Source organism: Anomalospiza imberbis, chromosome 1 (genome assembly GCF_031753505.1).
Source record: "Anomalospiza imberbis isolate Cuckoo-Finch-1a 21T00152 chromosome 1, ASM3175350v1, whole genome shotgun sequence".
Classification (NCBI taxonomy): Eukaryota; Metazoa; Chordata; class Aves; order Passeriformes; family Viduidae; genus Anomalospiza; species Anomalospiza imberbis.
Genome location: NC_089681.1, coordinates 85846526 through 85874478, shown reverse-complemented (window position 1 = coordinate 85874478; position 27953 = coordinate 85846526). Strand labels below are relative to the sequence as shown.

At 41.0% G+C, this 27953-nt stretch overlaps 1 protein-coding gene across 6 annotated transcripts in view; it reads right to left on the bottom strand.

The window, feature by feature from the left end:
- Positions 1 to 5010: 5010 nt before the first annotated feature.
- FARS2 (phenylalanyl-tRNA synthetase 2, mitochondrial) overlaps positions 5011 to 27953 on the bottom strand; it is a 232023-nt gene continuing 209080 nt past the window's right edge. For 5 of the 6 annotated variants that reach the window (XM_068198807.1, XM_068198795.1, XM_068198803.1 and 2 more), the window contains one exon: positions 5011 to 5360. In XM_068198807.1, the coding sequence (XP_068054908.1) occupies positions 5222 to 5360 (139 nt within the window). In that variant the 3' untranslated portion in view covers positions 5011 to 5221. Of the gene's footprint in view, positions 5361 to 7912; positions 8056 to 27953 lie in introns of all 6 variants that reach the window. The other variant, XR_011001766.1, reaches the window with a different exon arrangement.

Here is a 27953-nt window from a genome sequence, read left to right as displayed (position 1 = left end):
TGCAGACATTGTTGAAATCCCACAAGAAGTTAATCGTACCTCTTGGGGTCTAGTAAGTTTTTATTCCTGACCCCTGGCCTTGATGTGCCTCCCATCTGTGGATGGAGATGGGAACAACCATTTACATGCACACAGGGATTCTGCTGGAAATTGGCTGCACAGGCAGCGCATTGTGAGATGCAGCCAATTGATGCTTTGCTGCAGCAAACACCAACACAGCACGTCTGGCTGTGGCACACAGTGAAGCTGCAGGCACTAAAATAAAAAGAGAATAATCTACTGCCCATTTAAGTGGCAGCTGCTTCAGATGACTGCAGTGCTGCCCAGCAAATTACTGAGCAGGCAGAGGCGCAATTCCCTGGACCACGTGTTAATCACCTGCATCCAGAGGGTGAGAATGGAGAGACCCTGCAGTAATGTGGTGCAGGAGCACAGGCTTTAGGCTGTGGCATAATAAACCTCCCTGCCTGCAGCCTGGCACTGTTTCTTCACCAAAGTTATACCAAATTTCAACAGCAAGAACTGTATGAGAAAGTAAGCCAAACTGAGCTGAGAAAGCAAGGTTGTGTCAGAAGTCCAAGTAAAAAAGGCAGAATAAACCAGACTCTACTTAGTTAACAGCGGGCATAAATAGAATAACAGAGGCCATCTGACAAAAGCACAAAAGCATAAAAACTGCCAAACATTTGCATGCATCAGATGTTAATGATGATCAAACCTTATACAACACATTCTGGAGAAGTCAGTGCCTTCACCCAGCATATGTCCATGCTCTGTGTTGAACTGCAATTGTCTCCTCTGAGATACTCAGCTTAAAATTCTGATGTGGTTGTACCAACATTTAAAAGCAGGTAGCAAGCACCAATGACTGGTTTCTTGTGTCCCCTACAAATTTGTTCAAGGTCATCACAAGACTGCTTTAGTTTTGGTGGCCCTTCAGAGACAATGCTCGCATATCTTAAAATTTGATCAGGATGTGTGTAATTAGTCAATATGGCCTGTTCTACACAGAAAGCAAATCTGTTTTACAGAAAGTCATCTCTGAGAAAAGACAGATATTAGCCAAAGAGAGCTCTGAGCTTTAAAAATATGGCTACTTATTTCAGAGCTGAAGTACAAAGCCATTTTCTCTCCCATATTATAAAAAGTCAGATGGAGATAGTTCATCAACTAGCAAGCCTGAAACACCCAGCACAATCATTCTATACGCTCACACTGAATCGGACAGAATGTCCTTGTGCATAAAACTGCTTCTGGGTGTGTTTGGGGTGGTGGCAGCAACAGAGTGCTTTCTGACCCTGGCTTAACTAACAAGCACCAGCCAACCTTCAGTCAACCCACAATGAAGACAAGGTTCTTTAGTTTTGCCCAAATATGAACTCAATGAGACGGACATAAATCTGTTTTTCAGGGCAAGACTCCCTGTGTTTACTTCAATGAACCACTAAAGAGTCCTGTCTTGACTTTGAGTTTTCCTGAGACAGTTGAAATGCACCAATCACTGCAGATAAAAATTACCCAACACACGAAAAGCCCACAACTTCTTTTTTGTTTCCATTTTTTAAAAAAGAAGTTAATCCATACACAAAATTATTCAAGGGCTGAGACCAATATGTCAGTAGTTGAGAAACTCAATACAGGTGCAGACTAAGAAGTCAGTGAATTCAGCGCTGCAGTGCAGCCACCAGCTGCAGAAGGGACAGCAGTAACACTCTCAGTGGAAGGGCAATAATGACCACCAGTGGTTTACTAATATAGTTTGGGTTCCCAGTAGAAAACTGATTTCAGAGTTGTGCGACTGTTTGATCACACCTGGCAATACCATGGCAGAGATGACTGCAGTCTCAAGGGTAAAAACACAGAGCCATTTCCTGCCTATCTAGATCACACCACCTTTCCATTGCAGCACCTTTAAAAAGAACATCAGAACCAGGCAGGACTTTGTGCATTGTAAATCTGCTGCCTTTTACTGGGAAGATCCCAAAATGCGTGCTAAAACTAAATCTTTGGTCTTTCAGGAATCACAGTTAGCTTGAAAATCAATGGCAACTAGGAAGAAAACCAGCACCCAGAACATTCTAACAGTACATACACAGATGCCTAGCCAGTACTCCCGTAGCTTCTTTTGCTACAATTGACTTTCCTCTTTTTTATTAAAGGATGCTGATATAAAACCCAGAGGCACACAAAAACATACACAAGGAACTGTTAAAAACAAGAAGCAGTGTATTGTGCCCCTCGCTAGTCAGTCAGCATGCCCATTAATTACTTAAATGCTGCTTCTCTTAATATTTCCACATGGCATGGTATCACTTTGGTATTTGAGAACTCATCCCCACTCATCCCCCTTCACTAGACTTGGATCTCATCCAGAGCTGGGAGATATTAATGAGACAGATTATAGAGTAGCAGAGACCAGCAAGGGATCTTACCTTGGAGGCAACCTTGCTCTTGGTCTTCAAGCTAGTTCACTTACCTTTGTGCTAAGTATGTCTTGAGAAAAGTCAAGTGACAGCAGAGGGCATCCCTTTCTTTACAGAGTTGGTTACTGACTGTCCCAAGGACCTTTCTCAGTCATACTCCCACCAGGATCAGTCCAGTCTCTGAGGTCCTGTTGGCATTCTGTGTATCTGACCAGCAGTAAAATAAATCATGGCTTTTACAACCTTGGGATTATGGGCACTCTGTCAGCACCCACAAGGGATCATATGGTTTGACAGTTTACTATTATCCATACTAAATTTCCCAGTAAAATTAAGGTCAAGCTTTGAAGGGAAGATCATCTTTTCCAGAGGACAGGAGCATAAAAGTGCAACACTGATGCCTTTTGATCTGAGGTCTGCTTTGCTACTTGCGGTGAATCCTTGCCAGAACAATAGGTCTTCAGAGTAGATTAGTTCTAGAACATATATGACGAAGGCTTACCTAAGCTAAACATACCCAAGTATTTATATTATCAGGGAAAGTTTTCAATTTCCCCCTTATCCTATTAGCTTGTGAGATTAACTTTTCAAGTTTCAAAGGATAACACTCCACCAAGACTTGGCTGTTGCAGGAAGCCTGTACTCACTGGAGTGCAATCCAGACACAGAGAATCACAGAACTGTTTAGCTTGGAAAAGAGCTCTAAAATCACTGAGTCAAACACAGTTAATGTTAGTGACTGCATATGGGCTGATCCTACAATACCCAAACTGCCTTGCAAAGCCAAGCAGTGGCTGCAGTAAAAAAGGTTCAACATCCAATTTTCTCCTTCTTGTTTTCCCCAGATTTCTATGCCCTCAAGACTGACTGATCAGAATCAAAGAAGAAATGAAAGATTTGGGGAGTAGAAAAGGGAAACCTCATTAATCAATAAATTAAAAGGGAAATCTTGTGGCCTACTTCACCACAGATGTTCTCCTATTTTCCCAAGAGACTTAGTTCTTTCATACAGCACACAGGTTATGGTACTCTCTCGACCGACAATTTCATCAATTAAGATCCACATTTTCTGCTGCCCTGTGTGACAGCATCAATCAGACCCTGTCTTGGAACAAGTACTGCTCGGTGCAGTTCAGGGAAGTCCTCCTTCTCTCCTCCTCCTCATGTCATCACTGAGAATTCTGAAAAGGTGAAGGATTACGGAGACTGAGAAATATCAAATGGGCTAGGCTGTATTTATGGATCTTAGTAGATGATGGTTTAAAAATAACCACATAGTTTTTTGTGATGTCTAAATGGCACCCATTCTTTTTGCCTTGTAGAAAGTCTAGCATATTGTTTTCATAATCAAGTTATTTGGATAACACAACAGCAATTTAGATTAGGATTTGTTTACACAGCTAAATATGTTGAGTAATGAAATTAAAATGAGCTCTCTGCCTCTGTCACATCTGCAATAGTAACTACCTTTGTATGGTTGAGTACAAGCCTGCTGCACAGATGTTTCTTGATAAGGTATAAATCAGTGTTAGTTGCTGTTTATTGCAGCATTTTTACCACCTTCTACCCTGAAGGAGGGAATGTTGTATGCACAGCAACCAGATGTGACCTGCAAGACTGTATGAAATGCTATCCAAGCCAAAACAGGTCCCATATTCCATATCAACATCTGCAATGGCTCATCAAGTATTTATCAGATCATTTGAACATTTCCACAGGCCCTAGCACCATACCACCACCAGAATTTACTTATTATAACCTGCAATGAAAAAGGCAAGCATCCTGTAAAGCAACTGGAGCTTCAAACAGCGGAAGATCCCATTTTAGTTTGGTTTCATGCCTTAAAGGTCAAATTTCTGAGCAGACGCTGCTGCTAGATAGCAAGATACTCTGAGAGATCAAGACAGCTGCTTTTCAGGGCACTGTAGGGAAGAGTTTCTATTTACTGCCATCCTGCCATAGGTGATATCAACACTTTGATGGTGACAGGGGAGGAGACTTATCTTGCACTGGTGTCTATGTAAAGAGAAGTGAAACAAGAGAGCTTTTCCCCTGGTGAAGGTGGCACAGCTTGGAGCACCTCACTAAGCTCTGCTCAGCTCTGTGGCAGCAAGAGGATCTAACAGGAAAAACTTACCTATGACCCAGCATTTGAAGACAGCCAAGCCTGGCCCAAGCCACACTGGCTCCTTCTCTGTAGCTGATGAAAGCAACACCCATGGGCTCTAAAGGTAAGAGAGTCAAACTTCACAAGTAGTTCTTGGAAGGTTTCTTGAAGCAAAATCTGACATCTCTTATTAAAAAAAAAAAAAAAAAAAAAAAAAGCTGGGATTGGGGGTGGGGTGGGGCGGGGTGGGTTTTTCTTCCCTGAACTAATCTGTGTTTCTGATTTGCTTCACTTGTTACATGGACAGAAGATCCTGTCAACACAGAAATAATGCCAAGTATTTGCAGTTTAATGGAACCAAGGGACCAATTAACAACACAGAAAACCACCAGGCAGTGTATTTCTTATCGTAACAGGAGGGAAATCTTACATTGCTGCTGTTCCCCCATTCCTTAAAATAAAGCACCAGCATTTCATCAATGATTTCTCAGTAGTAATGTTTATTACCTGCCAGTTTTACCATTGGCCATTCATCAATTGCCTTCTGTGTTTGGTCACAAAACCCATCTCTCTACTTCTGACCTAAAACCACCCCCAAAAAAAGAAGAAAGAAGAAAAATAAAGAAAGAAAAAAAAAAAGAAAAAAAAAAGGAAAAAAAGTAACTGTCTTTGGGGCTTCAGAACAGCATTGCTAGAACCTGCCCTCCACCCCAAGCTCCCGAACTGCTGACTCCTCAATAGCCTGATGGATGTGATGCACCTCGTCCTGCGTTAGCGTCCTCTCCGGGTGCCGGTAAATGATACGGTAGCAGTGGCTGACCTTCTTCGTCCTACAAAACACAAACCAAAAGAGGACTCATAAATACGTCTGCCTGCAAATGCAAATACATGAGGCCAAACACTTACCCTCTGGATCATTTTTATTTGCAGTCTAATTTTGCCCTTGTTGCCTGAAAATCACCTTAATGCTACGATACACAGTTTGGAGAGGTGGGACTGAGCTGAATTTTAATTCTGGCAGAGGACTTTGCTGAAGTCCACCTCATACCTCAACTTGTATTGTGGTGTGGTAGCTTCTTACCAGAGCAAACAAGCCCTGGAGAAGGGATTCTTACCCTGTGCTATGGAAAGTAGGAGACAAAAGAGAACAGGGAACAGGAATAGAGAAAGTGGAGTGATGGGGGAAAGAAAAGTATTTAAGAGTTGCTGGCTAGGCAAGGACAAGTTAATGAAAAATCAGGACAAACCTTTAAGTTGAGTAAGAGTGAAAAAAATCTCCTTGCTCTCTATCAAAAGCAGGCAAGAGCACCTAGTTTTGCAAGGGCATCTCTGTAATTGCAGTGCCTGTGTTACTAATTTAAATGGCAGTTTTGGCATCCTTTTTCGTCTCAAATGGAGCCCACACAGCTGCTTCTTTCAAAGGTGAACACTCAGTTCAGTGAAAGAGAGAAAATCTGAGGGGAAAAATTATGGGAAACCAGACAGTACCAGACAGAAAATGCTTCCAGACTGGCAGAACTCTGCATTTAATGGCACACAAATGCAGTCAGCAAGCTTTGGGTCATCTGTCTCCTGAAAATTGCTTCATGTTAGAACCACATTTATGCTTAAGATGATTTGATTAAATCTAAGTTTAGATGTGTTCATCCACAAAGACAACTCTCAAGATATTCATTTCAACCTCAAATCCTACTAGGAACAGGCACAGGTAATTTTTACCTCAGAATTGTTGTTTGATACCAATTTTGTCCCACCCAACAAGGGTGGGAAGTTTGCCCTGGTCTCACTGGCAGTTTAGAACCAAAAAGCTACTTCTAATTAAAGCATTCCCCATTTTTTTTGTGTGCTCTGAAGACAAAGCAAGTTAAATCTGGCTAGCACCTGAAAGGGCAAGGTGCATTTCATAAAGTGTTAAGCTGACTGCAGTTAAGTGCTAAAAGCCAACCAAGAGCATTCCCTGGGTGCAGGTTAAATGCTGCAGAAAAGTAATCTTTGAGAAAAGAGGGGGAGATGTAACTGTGGGGAAGGTGTTCTGCTGCTCTGCTCCACCTCTTCAAAGCAGCCAAGAGGACAAACCTCGGGGAAGCAAGTAAATGGAATAACAAGGATTTGGTCAGATGCTACACTGCCAGTGAAAAATTTGAGTAAGAGAGAGGGATAATGCATCGGAGCTCAACAGAAATGATTTTCAAAACCAGGCTAGCAAATATCCTTAGAGCTGGTCGTATTTCAATTTTTAAAGGTGCTACAGGAATACACCTGATCAAAAACATTTGCAAATTGCTTTGGCTGAAAATTGATTTAGAAGATGTACAGTCACAGGCTTAATCCTAAAGTTTTGCAAATATTGGGAATATATCCCATGACTGAAAATTCATTATCATTATTTAATGTGATGTAAACACAAATTTGCTTAATGTAGATGTAAGCTGTGGTAGGTGTAGCTACAGTACTGGCCTTGGTCAAATGAAAGTGACAATTACTCCTGACTCAGGTGTTTCTGTGTCCCTCTTCCTCCATGCTAGAGAGCGGTTAATTCCATAACAAATAATATATTCCATAACAAATAATATATAAATAGTTTCTTGTGGGTGTTATGAAAAAGCAGGAGCTTTAGGATGTATTTAAATCAAGAAAGGGTAGAGGTTGTAGAGAACAGCACTGGACTAGAGTTCTGCTAGCTGCAGCTGAAGTTAAGCATTGGTGTGAGAGAACTAAAATGGGGATTGTATTAAATGTAATTAATCTAGATTTAATTATAGGCAAAAATGAAGTTGTAACTACTAATACACATAACTCCACATAACATGGATGCCATATTGTATGCTACGTTTTCTTCCCACCTTTTAGCTAGCTTTATTTGCATCTCTGTTACCAATTAGAAAGAAGGAGTATAAGGGTTCAAAGACACACTGCAAATTTCAAAACCTTAAGCATTGTTTCCAGAGTACTATTTACTAACTTTTCAAGGGAGATTTGGAAAAGCACTTCTCAGCTCTTCCCTCCCTTAATATTTCCCCTGCTCCCAAATAAAGAATTAAGACACTGTGATTAATCGCAGCCATCAGCTGCAACTGGAAACAATTATTGTCAGCAAATAATACCTTTGCTCATTTTGTTTTTCACTTCCCTTTAGTTCTGCAGAGCCACAGAGTGTTTGCCTACCTTAGCGATGGCTCTGCTTATGCATAATGAAGTCTCTGCTGCATGTCATGCTGCAGCCTGATGATACAGAAGCAGTGGCTCTCTATCCTGAGAAACAAAATTTTGAGGCCAAAAACTGCAGCTGCAGCTTCATGAGGTAAAAAAAAAAAAAAAAGAAGAAAAAAAAGAGGAAAAAAAATGTAGAAGCTTAACTGTGAGCACACTGAGCTTCATTTACCTAAAGTGCACCGCCAGACAAGTCTGTGCGGTTGCAGTCACGTGGACTCCTCTCCCATTAGGCTTCAGCTGATCTCAGTGTCACAAGTCTCTGCACCAGCCTGCGGCTTTCAGGTAATGAAGCGCAGTGAACACAGTGAAACACTGCTCAAAGGGAGAAGGAAGACAGGGGTTTATTCTGATGCCACAGGAGGAAACAGGATACAGACTATGGACAAACACTGGAGTGAAATAATGCCTAATGCTCTTTCATATGACTTTTGGAGGAAAGAGCTTTGCCTCATGATTTTCAGGAATTGGCACTCAGCTGCCTTCATGTGCTAGGGAGCTGGTCCCTGCCAGGTCAGAGTCACTGTGTGGGGTCCATCTGAAGGTCAGTGTATATGTATGGGTATTTCAGCCTGATACCTAAGCAGAACAAGAAATTAAGGGGTCTTAGTCTGCCCCTAGTCTAATAAAATCAATATGAAAGCAACCTCACTCTGGTACCTGGGCTAGAATAAAAGGGCGTGGTAGGCAACAAAAATTAATACATGTGTGTTAGCTTTCCCTGCATGGAAGATCACTGAAGGATGCTTTAAATGCAACTTGGCTGGAAAGCTGATCCCAGAAGCTACCAACAGCAAAACACTTCAGCGTTCCAGGGAATCTGTCTCAGGCATTACATAAGACTAAGGACAGGATTATTTGGTAACCAAAATGTTGCATAAAGAATAAATGCCTGGCATTGGCACTTACCTCTTCCACATGCAATACCATAACAAGTATGAAAATCTCTCCATCCTGTACTGGAAGAGGGAGATAAAAGGGGCAGCACTGAGTTAGGAAACCCCTTACCTTTTAACAGTGTTCTACTTTCCATCTGCTTTAAAGCACAGAAGCATAGAGAGTTCTGTATGGAGGTTACCCCTGTTCTTAAGTGCTGAGGACAACACAAAACCAGACATTTTTCTAGAGAGCTGGATTTACTTTGAGGAACAGAAAATTAGAGTGACAATCGGCCACAGCATGAAAGAGCAAAAAAGAGTACCATCCCTTTTCTATCCCAAGCAGTTCACTAAGCAGTACTACTCACCATGATATCTATACTGCACCTTTTCCTACAGAATACTTTTTAAAATGTAAGATCTACAGACATGGTAGTGCAAGCATTTGAGATTTTTTTTCTCTCTGTTAAGTGAGTCATGTTAATGAGGTTCCTTGAGGATATCCCTGCCATGGAAATGTGTATCTTATCTGCCTTCCTAAGATTCATCATGTAATTCCCTTACATAAACCTTCACACGGTACTCAGTGGCTGCTACACCCTTCACAGAGATCACATGCATGGAATGACCTCAGGGAAAGAAAGGCTTGTTTTGTTTGCCACAATGTCCTGAAAGCAGTGATGATGGGAAGACAGGAATAAACTGTTTCATGTTACCAGCATCCTAATTGACAAAGCCATGCAGAGAGCACAGCTTTGGTTTTGCTTTGTGGCTCCAGCAGTTCCAGAATGGTTCACATTTTAAGTGGAAATTGGGAAGAATATTAAACTGCAAGAAGAAGAAGATGTCATTACCTGCTCCTTTTTGTTTCATGCTTTCAAACCACATCCATCTCTATGACAGTAGGCACAACTGCTAAATATCCTACCATAAATTTTAAAGTGACAAATAGCACTCTTTGCTAGAAACCACATCATGGCAAATGGCAAAAGGCTTGTGCTGTATACCTTCTCATCAGTGGCAAATATTTCAATTACCATGGTGATATGCACATAGAATATAGCAGTGATTCTCTGAACAAAGGTATTTCCAAAATACGCATTCTCATCCATCCTTTCAAATGCTAATACTTCATCTCTCTGGAAGAGCACACTGTACACACAGCATATTCTTAAAAAGGGACATGTTTTTATTTAAGGTGATTTTGATGCCAGTGAAAGACATTAGATCACCTCCAGATGAAAGAATTGTTTTAAACCCACAGAAAGCAGGAAATGGTCATTTCTCTTGCATACGTTCTCCAGCTGACACCTGGCAAAAAGGTGGTTCAGCTTCAAAAATAGTTCAGGCCAATATATGCATGTTGAAAGTGTCAATTTTATTGGATTTTTTTGGTGGTCACTTCAAAAGAGATGCATGTTCACTGAGTGATGATTGGACTGAAATATTGTTCTTCTATTTCACAAAACTGAGACAGTAATGGACTCTTTGCTCTTTTCTAATTGGACTTGGTGAAACCTGTATCTGAATACCAAACCTGAAATCTGCTTGACCTTTTCATTCTTTCTTTAGGATTAATTCCATTTTAAGCTTCTCTCTTCATGTAGGAAAAAAAAAAAAGTCAAAATTCTGTTAATAGCCAGATTATTGAGAGATAAAGAGCACAGTAGAGCACAGTATGGGATACAATGGCAAAAGACATAACACCTTCTAGTTTAGATAGTGAAAAGTGGATGAAAAGTGAAAGCACTTTCAGCTTCTCAGTCACTGGACACTATCTAACTTATGGCTATGTTAGATAGTCATAAGTACACTCTAAGTCATTGTCCAGTATTCAAAAATGCTGGATTAATTCAAAAGCTTTGATGATTATTTTCCTTTTCTACCTCAATCTATCAACTAATTTCTTGCATGCAGGAACAGATACAAATAGATGAATACTGAAAAAAAAAAATCTTTCACAGGCTTCACTTGAAAGTTTCCTGGCTGTTAAGGTACTCACTAAATGTTTAATGGAACAGTTGAAGCAATTAGTTGTGCTTTGGCCGAGCACTTTGGCCCATAAAGACCTTTTCTTATTTCAACAGATCACCTTTGTTTGTTGACAGAGGCCAACAGAAGAACTACCATGAGCAGTGCAGGGCTCTCTTCTGCCAGCTCCCAAGCAGAGGAAACTCTTGTAAATAGAGTTATACAAGAAACTGAGAGAGTATTTCCCTTGTGCATCCTCTCAGTAACCAGCCAAGGATACAGATAACCCATCTCAGATCCAAGCACTTACTATTAAAAAGCTCTTAAGTCTCACAGCGTCAGAAGTAATGAAATCTATTACATGCAGGCAGCAATGAAATATCACTAGGGTGAAGAAGAAAAGTACCATTCTCCATTATACTAAAAAAAAAATCTAGAGTACCCACAGGATCATAAGGTAACTGTGAGACAGACTTCTGCTACCACCAAAGGGCAGAAAAAAACCTACAAAGCCTTGGGATTTGGGATTGTGTTTTTTCTTTTCATTTTAAAGACAGTGACTCATTGATTCCTTGAAGAAGGTGAACATCAATGGTTGTAAAGCAGGTATGAAACCATTTCTCAAGGGGATGGATTCCAGCATTGGTGATGACTGCTTGTCCTCCAACCTCCTTCTCTTTGGGAAAATCATCTATCAAACTCAGGGGACAGAACTCCCATCATATTTGATCAATGCCAATACTGACAAATCAATTTCATGTGGATTTAAAGCTGGATGTGACTGAGAGTTGTCCCTCTTGCAAGGTGAACTTTGTGCATTCACTTCACACTGGCCCTCTTCTGTTTTTAGGGGCTCATCAGTCCATTGAGTGATTCAGTTCAAAATCCTGCTCTAAATCCAAGAAGATTCAAGAGTAGGCTAGAGGCTGAATATCTTCAAGACTTGCTTAACTTAGAGCAGAGCAACCGCAGACCACTCACCATGCCACATAAATTCAACACCACGCATGGAATGAGTCTCTCAACTTCCCAAGGCCGAGCCTTTGAGCAATGGAAGAAAGCCATGCACACAAAGATCAGAACATGAGCAAACCTGTGAGACTCATAATAGGGTACAAACCCCTATTTTTTCTTCAGAGTTATCACCATGACAGGATACAAGGACTGCACAGGTGAAATAAAGATGGGAGAAAGAAAAATTTCTGATACATATATACAAAATCCAGTGAAATAACTTCTATCCATTGCAGTGGCAAATTAGAGAAGGTTGATTGGTAAAGTACTTGAGACTTATTTTTATGTACTAAACATAGAAAAATAATTGGATGCTGAAAGTAAGAGAGAAAAAACGATAGCCTCAGCATGAGATAGGACAGAATACCTGTTCTCTGAACAGCACGGGGGTTTATTTTGCTTCACTTTCCCTAGGTTTGACTGAAAAAGGTTTATGTCAAAGGCTTTTCAAAGTCTAATCTTGTTTTCCCCAAAATAGAATGCAAGGAGTAATACTTTTCATTATTTGTTTAAAAACTGTCCACTGGAGACTTAAACATTCTCTAACTGAGCAAACAAAAGAATAAAATAACTCCATTTGGATATTCTGTCTCGGGGGAATTGCCATCTAAGCTTCCTGACTTTTTCCTTCCCTGTTTAGTTCAGAAACCATGGCAGGACTGCACTTCCCATGAGAGGACAAGGCAAAAAGTTCCTATGATGGATCACTCCCTGTCTCTGGAAAAGAAACTTGGCTGGCATAGCTGATATTGACATACTGAGGAGAACAGAAGCACACATTACCTAGAAGTCCTGGTACTGCTGGCAGCTGAAGCATTTTGGCTACCAACCAGGAAATTCTTAGAAAAAGTCCCATTTTCAGTGAGCAAACCCATAATAAATCAACATATTTTCTGCCATTGCTGGCTCTCCTGCTTTCTCCACATTTTTCTTGATCTCCTAAATCCCTGGTATTTTAGCAGCAGCAGAAGATATCTCCAGCAGCAACAGGCTCTGTGGTTCTGGCAGAACTTTGTGACTTGGGTACCTCATTTACAACCCTGTTGTGCCCTTCCAGGGCAACTGTCTGTACTGGAGAGGATGAGGGACACAACCTGTTTGAAAAGAGAAGCTCTGGAAGACACACTTTGTAGAGCTGTGCTTCTTGTGCAAAGACCTTATATTCATCTCCCTCTGAGCCACCACGTGCGAGCAGGAGGATGCAAGAAGCTTTGGTCCTCCTCCTATCAAACCGTGATGTTAATAATTCCATTCCTGGTCCTTAGCCACAGCAGGATCACTCTAAACTTTCCAACCATTGGCAACTACCTGTACTTAAGAGTGACAACCCATCCCAACATTCCGAATAAATCCAACATGAGAGGTGAATTTGGACTCTAAAATGCTTTCTAAAATATTTATAATAAAAATGTTAAGTGTGATACCTTTTCAGTTTTTCTGAGTGAAAGATCAAAGATGAGAAGTATAAATATTTAGCAGTTTTTTCTGCCAACTAGATGTTAATACTAAAGGTTACAAAAAGTATTACTAAAAATAACATTGCTGTCAAATTAAACCATACTTCATAATCAAGTAAAAAGAGAATTTATATGAGAATTTAAAACAATTCATTCTCGTAAGAAAAGAAGATGGATGGTAGTGACAGCTGGTTTAGATGTATCTCTCCACTGAGCACTAGCAGAAATCAGGGTCTAGATGACAGACAAGTGCATGGAAAGGCCTGAATGCTGTTTTAGACTCTTGTATAGATTTCTTCACTGAGATTACTGTGTTGGATCTCACCCCTGGTTGGGGTGACCCCGAAAGATAGAAAAGTCTCTCCTCCAACCCATGTCTCCAAAGAAAGACTCAGTAGTCTTCAGTCGTCCGGTCTCAAGGTAGTTTATTGTACGTTATCTAAAAGATTTTCTCCCTGAGCTGCTGCGGACCATTCAGCAGTCAGACAAGGGCACACTCCAACGCCCAGGGGGCTGGTGCCTTCTTTTATATCATACATTAGGTGTTAGATGTTTATAGTTTTTCCCCAATGCCCATCACCTATATTGAACAGTGACTTTCTACTCTAAACCAATCTGTGAGTGCCAACATCACCAAGAACATGGAGGTTAGGAAGAAGAAGGAAGAAGGACAGGGCACACTCAAGTCCCTCCATCGTAAAACTTCTGACCCCCATGTACAAAACTCAGACCCCCTCTGTACAAGGCCTAAAACCCCCCCGTACAGCACTCAAAAACTCTTCCTTTCACTTTGTGACTACTTCTACTATAATATCTAAACTTTCTTGTTCCTCCTGCAAGGTTGGTAAATTGTTCCATGGATCAGGTTCAAAGCCACAGGGGTCTGTGGCTGCATTCCAGGGTCTCAGATGCTTTTGACCTGGGCCCGGAACATCCAAGAGTGTCCAAGGGACATTCTGGGTTCCGACATTACTGGTTTTGTCCTCACCAGGCCCAGGAGGTAGGTGTTTAAGGTCCTTTTACACTTGTTGTGAGTTAAAGTAAAGGTGGACATGGCTCTGGACTCAGACATGAACCTAAATGACTTGTCCAAGGTCCCACAGAAAATTGATGAGAGAGAGGGAGTTTGGACAAGTGCAGGCAGAGACCCTTTGAGTTATCTTTCTTTCAAGTTACCTTTCCTATTCACCCACACTTCCAGTCAGCCTTCTTTACTGCACTACTGTACAGCAGTTCTGGAAACCAAAAGAGGCTATGGCAGGAAAAAGCAACTCATCCAATACAGAGTTGATAGGGCAGGGGAGAGACAACATCAGGGTAACCAAATACACTGTTTCCTAACGGGTAAACTAAGCCCAAACCAGGAGAAGACAGGATGGGGACAAGAAGTCAGCAGGAACTGCTGAGTTAACCTGAAACTAGAAGACAACAGGGGCTTTAAAACAGAAAGCAGAAGTTAAAAGAAAATCACTTGTGCTTTTTTCCTTTCTGTCTTCTTTTTTTTTTTTTTTTTTTTTTTTAGGAAAAGCAATACATTAAAAGCATCTGCTCCACTGGTCAGCCTGCAGCACCTGAAGGCAACTTAAAATCCTCTGTAGCTGTGTGTGTGCAAATAGAGGGGGTTTCTCAATGGGGCTGCTCACAGTATCTGTCAAAGCTGGTGAAAACCCTGCAGCCACTTGCACAATTAAGTGTTGCTTGCTAAGTCCTTCCAGTTCGTAAGTTATTTTTCCTCTCAGAATTGTCAGGTTTTACAAGCCTTAATCTGGCTAACTGGATTTGTTTTGGAGATGCAGAAATCCACCACTTTCCCTCCCTGAGGACGGAGTGGTTCCACACAGACAGCCACAAGAAACCTGTTCTCATCGTTTTTATCACAGCTGCTGCCTTGGAAAGACAACTCAGAGAAAGTCCTCGGAGTAAGGAGCACTACTGGCCAGCAGATTAAACTACTGTTAACACACGGGAAAACTGTCAGGCTGTTAAACTTTTCTCTTGCCAAATCCCCTTTGTACAGGTAATACATTTGGACCATGGTGAGAGACAAAGAGTCTGGATCTTGTAGGTGAGGTTTTCCTGGCTATTTTGAATGGAACAATGGGGAAAATATTGCAGCACTATCGAAACTAGCCAAAAGATGACAACATATGCCAATGAGGTGCACTGGCCAGAACTTTAACAGCTATCAAAATGAACATTCGTTTGGAAAACTCTAGCTGTCATGTTTGGCATGTTGCCCCCTTAATATTACGGTTGCTCTTTATGAAAATAAATGTGTTTATGCTAGGAAGTATGCATAGTGCACACCTCCTACAGTGAGAAAATATATAAGCATCATGCAATAAAACATCCTGTGGGCATGAAGATTAAAAAAGTCAGGGCACAAAATGAAATGCATAATTCTATGAGTAAAACAAAATTATTGGTCTGCCACTCAAGAAAGGAAAGCAAGCCACTGAGGCATTACACTAGAAAGATCAAAATACCATTTTTGCTATGACTTTACTTAAAAAAGGCCAAGCTAACCTCCCACTAGCAGGAATTTAGTATCAACAAAGAAGGAATAAGATCTCAGCCCAGAACAGGGAATTCACAGGGAGTATCAGAGTAAACCAAATGTTCTCAAATTGTCCAAGATATGAACTTTGCCCTAAAGTACTTCAGGAATGAGCAGAAGCAATCTCAAGGTTGTTATCAGTTGTCTTTGAGAGCTCATAAAGGACAAGTAAGGTATCACATGTTTCAAAAAGGTCAGAGTGCTTATTTTTGGAAATAGAGAAAAAAAAACCCAAAGCTAGGAAGCCACAGAAATTATGAACCATTTTCTTTTAGTTTCATTTCCCAGAAAAACTCTGATGTAGCTAATTAGCTCAGTTAGTTGGGGCATGGTGTTAATAATGCCAAGGTTGTGGGTTTGATCCCTGTCCAGGCCATTCACTTAACTTGATGCTCCTTGTGGGTCCCTTCCAACTCAGATTATTCTGTTAATTTGTGAAATTGTTTGTAAGCACACAATGGAATTTTTTTAAAGTAAAAAAAAAAAAAGAAAATATGGATATATTGATTAAATCTAGTCAAAACAACCTAATTTCTATCTATGAAGGGATAACAGGCAAATAAATCAATAATCAATAAGTGAAATGATAAATTGCAGGAAGTGGTATGGAGAGTAGGCGCATGTGTAGGTATGTGCATCTTCACAGTGAGTTAAATCAGGTAAGAAAAAATGGTCTAAGATCAATGTGTCACAAAACATGGTTCCAGTGGCAGCTGCAAGTAGTTTCAGACAAAGCTGAAAAGTTTTAGGAAAAAAATTTAAGCATTATAATGAAAAGTGAGAAAAACAAGAAATATACTAAATCCAATTCATAAAATGAGGCATTAAAAATCTTGTCTTCCTAAACATTTCACCATAGAGCAAACTGCACATAGGCGGATGAGCAAACTGGTGATCAATACTGGTGATTACTACAAAAAGGTGATCTCGCAAGTAGCTGCAGTACATGTCAATAATTTGTTGTTTCTGGGAGCAGCTATCCCCAGTTCAGCCAAATCTGAAGGATCATTCTTGTGGGGTTCTTCAACCTGGCTCCTGGATGATCACTAATGGAAGAGGTGACTCAGCAGAAGTGTTTGTTAACTGGCATATTACATTAAGTTGGGTAAAATACTAAGTATAACTGAAGACAAGATTAGAATAATCCTGACAAACTGAACAAGCTGGAGGATACAGTTCAACCAGAACAATGAAAGCTGCGAGAAAAGCAGCACTGCTCAAAGCATCTAAGGACCACACAGAGCCACGAGCTGCAGGCGAACCTGTGACATTGCTGGACAGCACAAGTTATAAGGCAAGACTGAGAGAATATAGGTGGCTCAGCCTAACGAACAGAAAGCATGAAAACATCCTTTAAATACCTAAAATGCTGCTGCACAGAATTAGGTACTAATCTTTTATCAACATTCACAAGCAGCTGGAGACAAAAGTAATGAGCTCATATTGCAGAAATGTTCAGCTTCAAAATTCACTTGGAAAGGCAGTTGGAGTCCCCTTTGCTGGAAGTCCTAAAGCACTGGTTATACAAGTGTCTGTCAGGAATGCTATAAGTAGAGCTGATCCTGCTTTGGAGTAGGAGGAGGAGGAACTAGGTGGCAGTACTCTTCAACTCTTTAGCATAACGTAATGTAACAGTCTTTAAAATGCAGAAAGTTACTTGAATAATAAAGATAGCTCCCTATAGCTCCAACTTAACACATGTCCTGTATTTTTTTTATCCCCTGAAAGTGAAGTAATCTCTTTAGACCAGCAACCCTATCATTAGCCTTATAGGCCAATGTTGAAAGAGAGCACATAGGAAAGCAAAGTGCTGCTCAGTTACCTTTCACTGCCTAAGTCAACAAAACAAACAAACAAACAAACAAGCAAGCAAAGACACAGAAAAGTCCACTCTATAAGACAGCAACCCAAAGGGAGAATGTCACACAACTGCTTGTCCCATTTACTTCAGAGATGAGAGATGCCTTAGGAAAGCTCTAAGGAACAGCCACAGAAGATGCTGCATATCTTTGATAGGCTGAACTGCATTCTTTCTTTTAAACCTTTCTGAGTTTATATCAAGAGGTTAACCCTTTGCTTTCAGTTTTCCACGTTCACATTAAACCATAAACAATCTTAAAATAAGGGCAAAGTCTTTCTTTTAACAAAACAATGTTGCAAAGAAGCCTGTTGAGATTCTTCATCCCAAAGCAATTTTGGAAGTCCAGGAATTAGGAGACATCTGAGACACCAATCCTTAAATCAAGATTGCCTGGTTGGCCCCACTCTGGGGACTGTGGCCTTCTGACATAGAAGCTGATCAACTTTATGCCCTTTTGCAGGTGGAGACTGAAAAAATACAGAGGAAATGATATGTCCTAGGATATACTGCAATTCAGCTAATCTCTTAATAGAAACATAGAAATCTCAACTCGTGGAGCCCAAATACAATGCTCTGAATAAGCACCCATGTTTCCCTCATATTCCTACATGTTATCCTAGCCTCCCTGATCTCACTCACTCGCTGTTCTGTATTCACTCACTGAGTCTGTTCCTTATGTAGACAGAAGCTGTGAAGAAGGAGCCACCTCTTATTTTACCTACCTATGCTGCCTTCCACAGCACAGAATGAGAAGCCACCATCTACTTATATAAAAATATGTGTATGTAAGTGTGTATATCCAACTCAGAATATTTTGTGATTTTGTGATACATTCCTAGCCATTGCTGGAAAGGCCAGGTTTTTTATTAACCTTCACAAGTTTGCTTGGACTGATAAGACCGCTAGATTTTGGGAATCCTTGATGTTCACTAAATCATTTTCAGGGATTAAATGTTGATTTCATAAAAGTGCCATTGCACATGTGTACTTCTGCTCTTACATGAAATATGAAGTTGCCAAGGAACAAATAAACTATTTATGACTTATCCTGTACAGTAACAAATAATGGCTTAATGGGGGTACATACTACTTTTGAATGTACTGCAGTCTGTTCTTCCCTGAACTGGAGAGTCTTTTGACCAAGTTTAAGCTGTATACTCTCCTTTTCCCTCAAAAAGAGATCACGTTCTTGACACGACTGTCTGAATCACAGCAGAAAGACCTACATGCCACAGGTTCCTGCACCACAGTCCCACAAACCTGCCTTACTTGCAAGTAATTCAGTGTAGGTCACACACAGCCACCATCAACTCAGATTGCTAACTGAAATGAACCCAAGTTATTCTTACATTACTGTCTTTAGAGTTATAGAAGACATGACTGGTATTATACATTAGATGCAACAATTTGGTGGCATGACCTTAAAACCATCATCTCTGCTTGTAGACCTTCTTCATTTGAACTACAGTAACATACAAGGAAGGAGACATTCCTTCTGAGATTATAGGGAGTTACACCTGAACTGTTGCCTTGCCAAGTGTCCCTGGGAGGTTCACTCCATTAAGATCAGCAGAGTTTGTTCTCTACTTTGCCTAATTTGACACGCCTAGCCAGGATGGCTGGTGTTTTAACATTATGTTTGAAAACATACTCAGTACAAAAGAATATGAAAATTACTGGACATTCAGTGCTGAGAGGGGTGTAGAGCTATTCATGCTCCCTTCTGCATCCACTGTCTCTCTCCACTGCACTCACATGGACAAAATCCCCAGCCAGCGACACCTTCTCTCTGCAGAGACAGCTGAACTAACACAGGTGCCATGTGTGTTCACTCAGTGAGAGAATGTACTTCCCTAAAATGGAAGAGACGTCAGAAATTACGCTGTAGCCCTTATTGAGAAGAAGATGGATACTAGAATAACCCTGTGACATTTTGCACTGTAGTCTCTACCAAAAGGTGAAGACACAAAGACAGTTTGGACAACTCAGTAAAATCAGAGCACTGAGCAGCATGAAGTAGAGAGAGAGACATCTGCAGAACTTGCTCCTGAAACCGACACAGTTTTCATCCACAGTGTATCATGATACTTGACGTTATTGTAATTTTACTTTAGCATCCACTTGGGAAAAAGTTAAAAGGATCTTGCCCCTGACTGCAATAAACCCATCACAGAAGTTGAAGAACCTGTCTAAAGCACAGGTTGCAAGGGCTTGGGCAGTCAAAACATTTATAAGCACTTCTAAGCTGGATGAAAACTTTCTTATATTACTGGCACATCTGCACTGGCAGGGACAAACTTAAGTCTCCTGTATCTCAACAGATCTCAGTTCTGATTCTGTATGTCTCACAACACGTTACAGAAACTCCAAAGGGAAGCATAGAAAGAATCTGGATGAGGCCCAGCATCCACCTACAAAGCCCATGGTTAGATCCATACTGTGTTGGATCAATCTTTCAAGTTTTGTTGATGTTGTTTTTATTTTTCAAGGTTGAGTCTGTAGCTACTTTCTTTTCCACAAACTGGAAGCGTTTCAGTAGCACCTGGCTGAGGCAACAAAACTAAGCAGCAGTGCTGTTTGCACAAATCCTTTTCCAATCCTGTCTCCAGGTGCTTCTCGGATTTGCCCTACTGCACCTAAACCAGCACATCTGCCTGAGTGGCCACACATGTGATGAACCACAGTATCAAGCTGGTGGGGTTGAAAAATGCCCAAATTCTCAATCTGAGTCACTGAATGGCCTCCCCAGACACTCCTCCAGCATGGTGCAGGGGTGAGAATAGCACAAAGCAAGACTTAGCCTGCCAAGAAAAACACATGTGGAAACAGGGGCTAAAATCACAAGCTGGTAATTCACTGAATCCACATAAACAGTAATGCACATCCTCCTTTATTCCCCCAAGTTCATGTAAATCCATGCTATACATCTAAATGAGATTCAGATATAAGGGAGAGGAAAATACCTGCCTGGCTGTCCCCAAAAGTTGCTGAGTCAAAGCTCTTGACCTATTCCCACTGAAGGCAATGGGATGACATCTCTTTCTGCCAACTGAGGATTCAGCTGATGTTTCACAAAACAAGAGGGACAGGTCCCTCGGTAGCAATGTTTTTAAAACTGATGAGCAGAAGCAGCCAGTCAGATCCTTTTCTTAAAAATGATGATACACCATTTTAGTCAGGAAATGAATGAATGTGAACAGGACAGCAAGAGAAGAGGTAAGCAAAAACTGCTATGACAGCTGAACTTTGCAACACTGCAAAGTCTTTTGCCATCAGACAAGCCTGAGGTCAGTGGTCTGAGCCAATCTTAGGTATATAGGGTCCTTCACAGGGCCTCTGTTTTAGCACATATTTCATTCTGTGCAAGTGAAATTGTCCTTTCTGACAAACATAATGCACATCCTCAGAAAGGAGGACTGTGTTTGTAAGCTCATTCTCAGTACTTCATCAAATATAGCAAAAATGCTTAAGAAGTTACTGCCATTAAAGACTAATCGGTTCAAAATCATTGCCTTTAACTATTCCCCTGTATGGTGGGACATCAGCCCAAGCTGACTGGTGGTTTTGGACACTGAAAAGCAAGGTTGGAAAAAAGTAGGGTGTGGGGATCAAGACTTAGAAATATTGATGGCGAATCACTCATTTGCTGAGAGAAGGCATGACTGCCTTTAATGAACAGTTACAGGGAGGATGTGAGATAATCTAAGTGGGACTGTTAGAAAATTTAACTATGAGATACTTTGAGTCATGATCTATAAAGCTGCTAACTGGGCTCAGTAAGTTGTTGAGTCATTACCATGTAAGACTGGGCTGCTCTGAAATCCATCTGGCTAAAGGCATTGAGTAGTTTGCTTTTCATTAGAGAAGATGGAAATGAGCACACTTGGGTGTGAATTTTCAAGAATAAAAAATTATTAATAAAAAACATTAGCCACAATTACACACCATCCACACTAAAAATATTGTGTCATTTATATTTTAATTAAAGTTGTCCTGGGACTTAAAATTAGCAGGAATGAAATTAGCATGGATTTTTAATGTTCTGAGAAAAAAATACAGTACATTCTCTGACTTAAGTATCTCTTATGACATCAACTCAAATTAAAATGAGGACTGGGCAGAAGGGTGCTGGATACTACATATAAATGACTGATCTTCCACATTTTAGAGTATTTTCACACTCAAACTGAGATGCTAAACCAGCTTAGAACTTAACAGAAAGAAAAAAAAATTTAAAAATAGATCTATAGATCTATTTCATTCTGGAGAACTACTCCAGCAAAGACCCAGGGCTGAGCTAGTCAGACAACTCTATTATCTTTCATCTGAAGAAAGTGTGATTAGTGGAGGAAATGTCACATTTACACTTTAAAATTGTTTCAAAGGCAACTTGTATCTTTTGGCACAACTCAGCCATTTAAAAAATACTGCAAGAGAAAGAGGCAGATATAGCAAAGAGCACTCCTTTTTATGATTTCTCACCCTTGTATTAAGCCACGGGTTCAGCTTGAATATTCAGTGTCTCAGCAGTTGGCATTTCCCAGGCAGCAGGGCAGAGCTGCTCTCTGTTGGACCTCAGGGATACAGTGCCAGGGCTCTCGGAAATGAAGGCTCCCTGCACAGAGCCTGTCCCATGGAGCGCCAGCCTGTGATGCAGCACAGAGCAGCAGGACATGGAGCAAGGGGGAACTGCATTCTCTTCACCCCCTCTGCTGTGAAAGGGGAGAGCTGGTCTCTGCAGCTGCTCTACAGCAGTGGGAAGGGGACAAATATGGTCAAACTGGATGGAGGAGAACATTTGCTAACAAGCACACATCTTCCGAGATTTCCCTCAAAGGTCACATTGACAGTGTTACATAACATAAATTGAGTTTCTTCTGAACATGTCTGTGCACACTCACCACCAAGAGATCCACAGTGTTAGTCCCAACTGCAGTGCTGTCTTGAGCAGTGCAACATTCATGACCACTACACATGGACACTCTACAGCCCTTATGGGTTTTGTGGTTGGGTTTAGTTCGGGTTTTGGACTTCTTTTCTTTAAATGGCAACTACCCTCAGATTTCTTTTTCTGACTTTTCACTTTTTTTCCCCTTCTACTTTCATTTTAGCTTGGCATTTGCTAGCATTTAGCTGTGAAGCCTGTATGGGGAGCCAACTAAGGTTTTGCGGGAAATTCAAAGGAAATGAGATGTAAATCTAGCCAAGAAGTACTTTCAGCACAGAGGCACCGGCTTCATGGTCATCCTCACTTATAGCCCCCTGGAAACATCACACAAACCAAGAAGCACAGGAGCTTGGAGAGGATTTACAACTCCATCTCTTTTGGCACCTCTCTTTCAGCTTTATGTTACTAGCACCTTTGATGTCCCTTTTTGTTTTTTTACTTTTCAACTCATTTAACGACCTTTGATAAATTGAGGACCATCCACCACTACGTATTTCAAACAGAATACCACAAAAGATCAAGTTGATCTAGATGAATTTGAATCATCCATACTGAAATTCTGATAGTAAATGACCACAGCAGCTAAATTTGGCTTATGGCATAAAGCCTCCTATGCCTTCCATTCACTGGGCTGCAGACATTCCAGCTGAGGCATTGTGTGGCTTCCAAAGGTGACCACTGTAAGAGTGAATGGACTGGGATGAAACTGTAGAGATTTGTTTCCATCAGGAAGTGAACCAAACCCATACCTTGCTGAAAATCTACCCTCTCTTGTGTTACAGACATACCAATGCACACACAGTAACCATGATGTTCACTGGGTTTGCCATTCCATTCAGGACAAGCATACCTGCCTCCTCTCTGCCATCTCAAGTGAGCAGAAACCAGGCACGCTTGGTTTCAAAAGCACCACTGAGAGCAGGTTCAAGGAAGCAAAAGACCAACAGAAAAAAACAGCTGGTTTTTTGCTAGAAACCAAGAAGAGTTATCTCAAGAGTTGCAGACCAAGTCAAAAAAATGAAATTTAAGTGTATTCACATACTGTGATGCTTGAGCTACAGAGAATTATTGAGTTACCATTCATCAGCTGAACTGCTGAAAGCAACTATGTTCATGTTTCTACCCACTCCCCCAATACAATAAAATACATTAGCATTACATGGCTCCTGGAAAAATATTTAAGAATGTGAAAACTTCCAAGCTATGCAGATGAGCAGAGAGGTGGCAATTCATTCAGCTACAAAAATGGGATCAATTCCAGTTACAAGTTCATACCTTATTTATAGCAGCATTGCCTGCCTAAACTAACGTATTCATCTCTGATAAACACCAGACATCTCTGACCATGGCAGGATATCAGAAGGGGAAGTGGAGCTGAGTAGGACAGTGAGTGACAAGGACTTGATGAATGTCATTCAATGAATCATTTAACCTCTTTGCAAGTGAAGAGAAATGCAGACATCTCACTCAGCCTTCCTAAGAAGCTCAATTCAATAGAAACTCCCATCCAAATAAAGGGCTCTGAAATCCCTGCAGAATGAAATAGAAGTATTTGCCATACCTGGATTCCATGCGCAGGACCATCTCTGTCAATACCTGTAGTCCTGCTGCAGGACTGCTCAACTCTTACATGTTAGACAATGTGGCTTCTGAAAGGTAATCTGGCAGTGTGGCAACACAGGCTGAGACAAAACTCTCTGAGACTATGAACCTCAGAAAATAAAGAGGGTAAAACTGTGCATAAATGCTTTTCAATAAATTAATTGAAGTAATATATTGTGTGTTTAAATTTCCTCTTTGTCAGGTATTTCAATACAGAAAAAAGCAGTCTATTGTGAAACAACAGGGCAGACTGGATGAGTGGTTTATCAGACTTGAGAGCAGTGAATAACAGCTGATCTGTCACCCTCAAGCTTAAAAGGCAAAAAAAGGTCTGTCTGCCCTGATCCATCATGATGTAAAGAGTGATAGGTCTAAAAACAGATATGATTAATCTAAACTGCAATCTTTGATATAGCAATGCCTGCAAAGGTTACCTGCAAAACTGAAAGGCAGCAGCCAATTGTTTTTGCATGAAAAGGGCAATCTCCAAGAGAAGATAAAGGGTATCTGTGTGACTTTCCTGCTAGACATCCTCCAAAGCCACGGAGTATTCTTTTTCCCACAGCAAATACCACAGCCTTTTCATCTGAAAACAGGTAGCAAGCTCTGCAAGAGCAGCAGCCTTGCCCTGCTCACTCCTGTGGCAGCACCAGGCCTGCTTTGTGGCCACACAGCTGATTGTGCAGGCAAATGATACCCACTCAGCTGAAGCACAGCCCTCCCACTCTACTGTTTTTTTGGAGCACAGGTTCTCAGCTAAATCAGTCCCCTGATTTGGATGCCGTAACACCGCGGATGGCATAAATGAAGGAGTGAAGACTGGTGATAGTTAATCAAAACACAAAACCACAAGTTTTTGGCACAGTCTAAGATCATGGTTTGCAGGGCCAATCTCAGAGAATCTGTCAGCTCAGCTCCTACCTGCCTTGGGTGCTCCAAAGCAACTGCTAACACAAGATGTGATGTCTTCAGTGGGTAACACCTGGGACCGATGCTTGAACATCTCAACCTCTCCTAAGTTTGAGTGAAAACTTCTCTGTGAGTTACTGCAATGTAAATGATACTGCTAGCCTGTGACTCGTAAGAGAACCAAGAGAACACTGAGCTGGATTTACCTTGCAGCACATTTATTTTGTAAGCAATTCTTTTTCTGTTCCTCATAGTTACAGAGACTCATGGGAGACCAAGTAGAAGTTTGTGGGATTTGGGATATTTGTCTAGCTGGAAGCATAAGAGAATCTGATTCATTTGTGTTTTCTTTCCAAAATGCAACAGCCATCAAGCAATCACAAAATAGTGTCATGATTAAACAACTGATCACAGGGAAGTGTGGGGTTGCCTACACACAGTAAATCTGCCCTGCTGCTTCCTGGGAAAGTTTGCAGCCTGTGCCAGGTTTCTGTACTGCTGTGTTAGACTGCTCCCTGTTCTCAAACTAGCTCATGCACAGGCTTTCTGAAAGCAAGGCAAGCCCTTTATTTAGATCTTCCATTTGCATTTACATTTTTAAAGAGACAATTGTGATTTTCCAAATAAATAACAGAGCCCAAACAACACATACAAATATTGAAACTGAATTTGGTGGAAACAACTATGTATCTTGGTTTAACTTCCACATTGGAAGAATTCAGAAATAAAAAAACCCCAAGTACTTCCAATAGTTTTGTGTTTGTTGAAAATTGCCAATAATTTTTGTTGCAAAAACATTTTCCTTCCACTTTCAACATTCATCTGAGACAAGAGCAAAAATAGTTTAACTGTGAAGATGATCCATTTTACAGGCATCAAACTATTTTTAAATCCTACTCCTCAGTCTGCTCCTCTATGCCTAGATCATCAGTAATTTATTTATAAGATTCTCTGAGGAAGGGAGTGTGCAAAGGAAAGGTAGGTGGGAAGCAAAAAAAGCCCTATATATACACGTATATATATATGTTCATTCCCTAGAGGGGAAGTTACTAGGTGCCAAATTCTGACCTCTGACACAACACAAGCATCACCTCACTAGTAGCATGTTTTTGTTGAAGTCAATGAGATGCCCAGTACCACCATGGCAAGCAGAGCCCAACTCTAATGCCGAACATGCAGAATTATGGAGGAAGCAGGAGACCTAAGTGTCGCATCCATCTATTCCATAACATAAATCATTGTCAGATCACAGGAAAATCAGACAACAGTTAAGTACACAAGGGAGGGCACACTCACTGACTGCACTCAAGAGGAAAAGGAGTAACACCACAAAGTTTGCAGGTGGAAGTAGGTAAACTGATAAGGCAGATGTATGATGGCATTGAGGACCACTTGAAGCACTCCCTGAAGCTGGTAACCATAACCAATATGCACTTAAGTCTTAAAATGGGAGCAAATCCAAGGTGAATATGATTGGAGGACTGGACTAGGCTCCTCCTCTGTTCAACGGAGGAAAATCAGGTGATACTGAGATTAGCTCACCACCATGCTTTGGTCCTTCCATGAGCCCTTCTTTCTTTCTGGTACACTAAGAGAGTGGGCGGCTGTATGGCTTTCCCTCTGCTCCTTTGCAGGGACAGTGCTGCAGGAAGTATTCTTTGTGAGGGGGAATTACATGGGTACTCCTTCAAAAGACACAAAACTACTACAGGATCAGCAGCTTAAAGACAGCTAATAAATCTTTAACTTCAGTACTTTCCTTTAGTGGGAGCCTTGTGAAGCCATGATCCTATATCCAGGTTCAAAAGAAGCAAACTTCACTTCTGAACATCTGAATGACTCCAAGCACACTTGTCAAACGTGGGTGTTGCAGGACTTGTTAAGAATTCTTGCCTGCATAAGGTATTTCCCGAAATCCAGAATGAAAATATTCTGTTAGTAGAATACAAGTCCAAGCTCATGTTTAAAGCAAGAACTGTTGATCCCAAATCAACGAAGCAGAAGATTTTCATTACATGGAGCACAGAAGGAAATGCTTGTCAGATATGTTTCTGGAAAATTTCCTTACAGGAACATGTCTGTGTGTCCATAGAGGAATGGCCTATTTTTGGGAAAAGAGCCTGAAGATTTCATACATTTGTTTTGATGAACTTCCCTTGAGATTTTCTGTATTGGTTTTTCCAGAGGAGGAGGTTGTACAAAGAACTGTTCTGAAAAGGGTGTTACCTCTATTAGAAAAAGACGTGCACTGAATTCACATTTTAATGTCACACAGGACACAGTTTAGACCATGGCAGCAAAAAAGGAAGAGAGAGAGGCATTTCAGAGCCTGTGCACCCCTTTACAAAGGCAAAAACCAGACAAAAAGAATTGAATTTCCTGCAATGTGAATTTTGTCTCTACTCTCAGTTCTAACAGAACAAGGCGTGAAAGCACAAAATCAAACCAAAGAGACTTGTTGAAAAAAGACATGGTCACTTAGCCAGCTCTCCAACTCCAAAGAGAGGCATAAATCATCTTCCTTCCACCTGTGAAATTCCCAAAATCCCAGTCCAGGGTTTAAAGTCTGGCCTTTGGGGAAGGCCAAGCCCAGAGTCCTGCACCCACATGGTATCTAGAGGACCCTAATCTCAAAATGTGAGAAAAACCAACCTCTCTTTACATGAGATTCACTCCACCCCCATTACAGTACTGGCAGTAAGAGCCCTTTCACAAGTGTTTGCTTCCCTCCTGCAAGTAGCTCTCTAACAGGCTCCTGACTTAAAATGCTCTCTTTGTCAAGACAGCAATTCTTTTTCATTTAGAAGACCACCAGAAAGACTTTTCCACAGTTTATTGTGGAGACAGAGGGGAAATGGACACTTAATGTGGGAATATCATCTGCTGTTTGGATGAGTTTAGTGGGTGTGCATTGAAATAAAACATCTAAACACAAACTTGTGGAGGCTGCTTCCTGCACTCCAGCCCCCAAGTATAAGAATATATTTCACATGGATGTTCAACATGCTTTTCTCGC